The sequence below is a fragment of the Crassostrea angulata genome, chromosome 4 (assembly GCF_025612915.1).
Source record: "Crassostrea angulata isolate pt1a10 chromosome 4, ASM2561291v2, whole genome shotgun sequence".
NCBI lineage: Eukaryota > Metazoa > Mollusca > Bivalvia > Ostreida > Ostreidae > Magallana > Magallana angulata.
Window position 1 is genome coordinate 36,833,935 of NC_069114.1, and position 6,120 is coordinate 36,840,054.

The 6,120-nt window shown below is 32.3% G+C and overlaps 1 protein-coding gene across 1 annotated transcript; it reads left to right on the forward strand.

The window, feature by feature from the left end:
- Positions 1-1,241: 1,241 nt before the first annotated feature.
- LOC128180978 (uncharacterized) lies at positions 1,242-4,905 on the forward strand. The gene is made up of 3 exons (XM_052849195.1): positions 1,242-1,629; positions 2,000-2,229; positions 4,450-4,905. The coding sequence occupies exons 1-3, from the start codon at positions 1,615-1,617 to the stop codon at positions 4,766-4,768; spliced, it is 564 nt and encodes a 187-aa protein (XP_052705155.1). The 5' UTR covers positions 1,242-1,614; the 3' UTR covers positions 4,769-4,905.
- Positions 4,906-6,120: the final 1,215 nt, after the last annotated feature.

The window sequence follows — 6,120 nt, forward strand, 5'->3', positions numbered from 1 at the left end:
GACATGTATAATTCGGTCCGGTTAAAACATATTTTAATACATTTAAATGATAATGAAGTTGGTCACAAGTTCCAAAATATATATCGCCCGATTCCTACAAATTCATGTCAAGTAAGTATATACTAGAGAGTGTCTCTTTACACATTGCGGTAGTGACAAAGTGACTGTGCTTAACGGTATGTAGTAGCAAATCCTACCGAATACTTTTATTTACTATTAAATAGTTTTGTATTTAATGTTAATCTATGTTTTGTAAGAATTCAAATTTATTTTTCATTTCATTAACTGCATATCAATAAGTTCTTGTAGATTCGTATGTAGGGAATACTTATGGAACTATCATGCTTTAAATTGTTCTTATGACAAATATCCAAGTTCAAAGCTTATAGTTAATGAATTTTACTGTTTATATGTACAATAATAAATTTATTATTATTATTATTATTATTATTATTATTATTATTATATTATTATTATTATTGCTATTATTATTATGTTGTATACATGCACTTGTTATTATTGTATATTTGAAAATATTAATAAATTTAAAATGAAAAAAGGATTTCAAATAGTTCAATAAAAAAAATTATGTCTCTTTTACACAAAACTATTTCACAATTATAATGGGAAAATATGATTGAGGAAATAACTAAAACAATAAATTTGTATGATAATATATCCTTACTTTTATCATGACTAGACGTATATCTAAATGATTAATACATATATTTACTAGGTCCTTATTGAATGCGATTCTATAGAATTTTTTTTACAGAAAAAGAAAGACGCGTAATAGAATTTATCTCATGGAGCTGAGTTTCTCTAATTGTCTCTCTCAGAGAGAGAGAGAGAGAGAGAGAGAGAGAGAGAATGTGTATAAGCATAAGGTTGGAGATATATAAACAAATTCTTGAATTATTTTATGGGGTTTTTTTTTAAATTATTGTAACATCATTTTAACAACATAATTATTTGGTATATATTCAATAAATAAGGTTTAGTTATAAATATATCATAACGATCTGTGCTGTAATAAAACTTTTAAAATAAAATACGTGTTTTTTGTGTAAAAATAAGTTTTATTTTGTTATCTGTATAGAAAAACGTATTAGATTAAGAAAAATCTCAATACGGAAAAAATCAACACCATTACACAAGGATGGAATAAAACAACGTAATGATAACGCGGAAATATTTACTTACATATACCTAGCTGAAGTCAACGCTCGCTCACGTTAGGATAAGACGAGAAGTCTCTCTCCCTCTCTCAGGTAAAACGCGCAGTTCATATACAGTGTGGTTAGTAGTAGCTTATCGGGGGATAAGTCAATACTGTGGAGGGGTACACATCACAACAGCATTTATTAACCTGTATCAGACAGTACAAGGTTCTTGTGCCGTATGAATTTTATATTACCCCCAATTCACAATCACGCCCTTCGAATACGTGTGCTTTTTTATTTACTTCCTCGCGTTAGGGGTGGTGTATTGTGAGTGTTTTCCTACGAAGATATTTTCGATAAGTGGAATGGAATATTTCATTAAGGATGAATTCTAAATGATAGAATTCAAATGACTTTCCTTATTTTTACAAGGAGCTAATGAGTCGTCAAAATGTCAACAATCAAGGTAAAGTGCTACTGATTATTGTATGATAGGCCTAGCAGTGTTTTTTTTTTTATTAATGATCATACATTCATAATGTAATAAATCGATAAAATATGCATATTCAATTTTTCAAAATAAACTACAAATTATAAGTGAGTGAAAATGTCGAACCACAGGTTTACATAAAAAAATCCAAGTCATAGTATTGATTTTCAATATAAGTGTGTCCGGTTGAACAAAAACAACCGCATGTCACCCGATAAGAGTTAATCAGTATAACTTGGCGGTTTATATATTGTCTGGAAAACATGCACCCGATAGAATTGTATAGTCAAATGTCAGCACTTGGTCAAATGCTCACCTACCTTAACCTCAGCCTATTTGTCAACAGACAACAACTTTAACAATAGTACCAGCAACAGAAAGAACGAATGCAGCCGCAACATCGAGCACACCTTTGCCACAGACAACGCAGCATGTTTCGTCGGCGACCAGTAACACAACACGTGTACACAGTGGCGGCCTGCCGGAAGACGATCTGGAGATTATCATTATCGTCATTTGTCTCATTGCCCTCATCGCTCTCATCTTACTGATTTATGTAACTTTCAAGAAATTCAGGTGAGTGATTTGTTTGACCACAGCTTCTGGGTCATATTTACAAGCGTGTAAATTTATTTAACTGCTAATGCGGGCAGCTGGTGGTATTTTTAAGAGGTATAGCGCTTTTTCCCATTATTTCGCCTACACCTGTGTTTGGACGGAAAATACCTGTTACTAAAAATAGCTTCGGGTACCTTGCTGTCGCAATATGATTTTTGAAAATTGACTACACTGCACTGATTTTATAATGGTGTCTGTAACAACTGATGTGTCATAAATTCGGGAAACTTTGTGTATATTCTGAACCGTGATAAGTTCAAGCAAAGCAATGGATCTAAGTGTAAACAGAGTACAAGTAAAGTCACCCCTGCGAATGTTATTGTCATTCAAATTTTAGACCACGTGGTTTTATTTGACCCTTTCAGTTTCGCAGTAAAAATCGTACCTCGTGTATAAAGTCTATTTCACAGTACATATATCTAGGTTCTTAATATAGTAGTCAAATATAAAATCTAGAGGTTTATTGATTTTAAACTTTATCTTCATTAATTGGTGAATAAAATGTGTTCTAGAAATAAATGTGACTATACAAAAATTAGTTTTTGTCTGCTGTTGCAACAACTAACATGCTTAAAAGAGATCCCTCTTGAGGATTAATTTTCGATCCGCGCCTGACCTAGTAATAACATCAATAGTGAAACAGACTATACCATTTTATGCAGAATGTTCCTTGAAAATGGCTCGATATACTAAGTTTTAATGCAAAACAGACACCCATTATTTTTTTTTAAAACATGATATTGCACACCACAAGCATCAAACATGGCTATGATTTTATTAAGCAACCCAATGGTTATATTTTCAACCACTCTACACGTGTTTGAACACGAACGATAACTCTGTTCTGAATATCATCGTTTAATATAAATAACTGCTAGATGGTAAAATAAGATATACATCTTGAAAGCTTTTCCCGTTTTAACATAAATCACAGTAGGATATGATATGAAAAACGACCAGTACTTACGTATTTTGAGAATATTATCCGAACACTTATACTTCCGCTCGAAATTTCACAGGAAGTGAACAAATATCGGTGAAGTCTCGTGAACTTTCATTCGAGCACCTCTGGATTTATTACTTACTTAGCAACGATAAAGAAAACATTCCGAACTCATTCGCAGGAGTGAAAGTGTTAATGAAGAAAACTGTATATTGGGTGTACTTATACTCAGACTGAATTAAACAGGATATTTTTTTTAAAACCCAGAAGATTAGATACGTGTAACTTAATCTTTCTATTCTGTTCATGTTACAATTTAAGTGAAAAAAATTACTACTTGGTGGATTCGATCAAGCGACCACAAAATCAGAAAGACCTCCGCGTTACCACTAGGCCACGCATCTAACATTTTCAATAGATTCATTTTCAATATAAATGGCTATAAACATGATTGTATTAAAAAAGACACTAATTGAAATATCTGTTTAATTTTCAGTACGAAGGCCACGTTAAACCAAAACTAATTTTATGTAAACGTGTACTACAATAACTGTAGAACATAATTCTAATCGGATGCCTTTGGTTTAGAGTGGTTCAAATAGCCAAATATCCAATTTTTTATCGTATACTAACTACTTTCCTATATCTCCCTAACAAAACCTGAATATTTTAATGATGTAGTGTAAGATAATTAAGACTCTTAGAGCATGGTGATTGTGTAATTTGCGTTTCTTTGAATATACTTAAACTAAATATTGTATAATATTGTTTGCAAAAGGCTAGTATATTTGAGGCCAAAACGTATATTAAGTGCGCTATACCTCTTTCTATATTATAGCTTTGAAAAAAAAATTAAAGATCTGTACACTCTTTATTAAAACTATCACTTTTTCATTTTTTAACCACCATTCTATAAAAGTTTATATGCATGTATAATTTTATTATAAAAAGCACAGAACTCTTGCAACAGTACAAAAATTTGCTTTTATTAATACTATGAACAGTAATAGATTCAAGCAAAACGTGACACCCGAAAAGGACATATTAGATAAGTATAAACAAAATCAATACGAGAAAATCTGATATCTGGTACACAATGTGACACTGAGTTTACAGAACATAGCTTTTACAACATATCTGTTTATAGTTACATGTATCTGATTGCATTCGTATCCAATTATTAGGAACATCTACATGTGTAATGATGTAGCGTTTTATGTTGTGATTTTCAATAGAAACTCCAAGTTATGTCTACGATTAACACAATTTACCCGTGTAAGAACAACGTCTAGCAGCCACCATCCACTAGATCCAGATGACGTGGAGGAGGATCTTCCGCCGCCAAGAACTGAGCGGGAGCTGTTTTCTATCGGTGACCATGACGACATCGACACGCGCCTGGGGGGTGCCGCTCCCAGCGACGATTACTTTTTCGACGAAATTTATGAAAAGTCTGCATTTGTGGACGAAACTACACATTCTTCAATAAAAGACTTGAAACTTGAATCAGAGAGAGACAATGTGCCGGACTTGTTATTTAGGTCACCTCGATAAAGAACCATACGTTTGGGATTTATAAAAATGCCAAAATTGTACAAAAATTACACATTCTTCAATATGTATACATGTATGTCACTTTGATATTTCAAATATACAATACTTTTTTACGCAACCATATGGTTTCATGTTGTATTTTTTTTTGTTAGTTCTTTTTTTGAAATTCTCTCGCGAGATAAGGTTGTGTTCGAGTCATATGCGCAGGTTTGGGATTCGAGCCTTAACTTCACCAAAATTAAGTCGAAAATAATTTATTACCAATTGTTTCATCACTAGGTTTTCGATATTTGCGATTCTTTTCAAAAGATTTTAAAATCATGAGTCCTGTTAATCACAGTTTTTGCTGAGAGAGGACTGGTTTGCTCTTCTGATTTTGGTCTCGGTGACGTGTCTCAAACCCATTCAACATAAACTACAAAGCTGTATACCGCAGACTCTGTATAGAGAACTGGAGACTGGAAATGTCGTTATGGGTCTCATAGCTATTATGACCACAGAAATCATTTATAGCATAAATGTCAGATAACAATATTTCAAGAAAGGAAAGGAAAGAATTGTGTTTGTTCAGAACGCAATTGTCCTATTATATAATATCATATGTGAACATGTACACACAGTACTTGCAAATCCGTTTATCTATGAAGTATGAATATTTTAATTTGCTAATAGAATTTTTGTTCATCAAGAAAAAGGTCATTAAGGAAACAATCCAATTAGGTCGTAAGTTTATATATTCGGTATTTAACAAAGCATTTCCAAAATCAGTAAACTATTTGTCAGATTTACAAAGATAAAGTTTAAATACATATAAAATCAAATGGACATATATGAAAAGAAACCAAAATCAAAAAGCCCTGACGGAAACAAACCCAAAAAGAACAGGTACACTGGTCTGGTGGTGAATTAACAAGAATGATCGCCGAGTTGTAACGGGTCTGGGTAAAATTCTAGAGTGTGGGATAAGAGAGTCGAACATAAGAACTTCAATCACGAAGAATTGAGCTACTTGGCCAACTTCGTGATCGAATCTTTCTGAGTATCGCATGATGCTATATTTTGGTTTTGTTTGTTTTGTTTTTGTTTAGTTTTGTACATTTTATGTGGTGTTATCGTTAGAAATATTATGACACTCTAATAGGACAAGGTATATCATCTGCACAAGCACCTGACTTTATATATTAAATATATGTATATATACATATATTCCTAATAAAACACACCTTGTGTATTATTGGGTAGAGGTTATATATTTTTTTAAAATGAGAAAAATATACAACGACAGATGTCTGTGAACTAAATCTAACGCCTCTTGGAGTGATAGAGTTATCGAACTTTACTTTACGAACTTC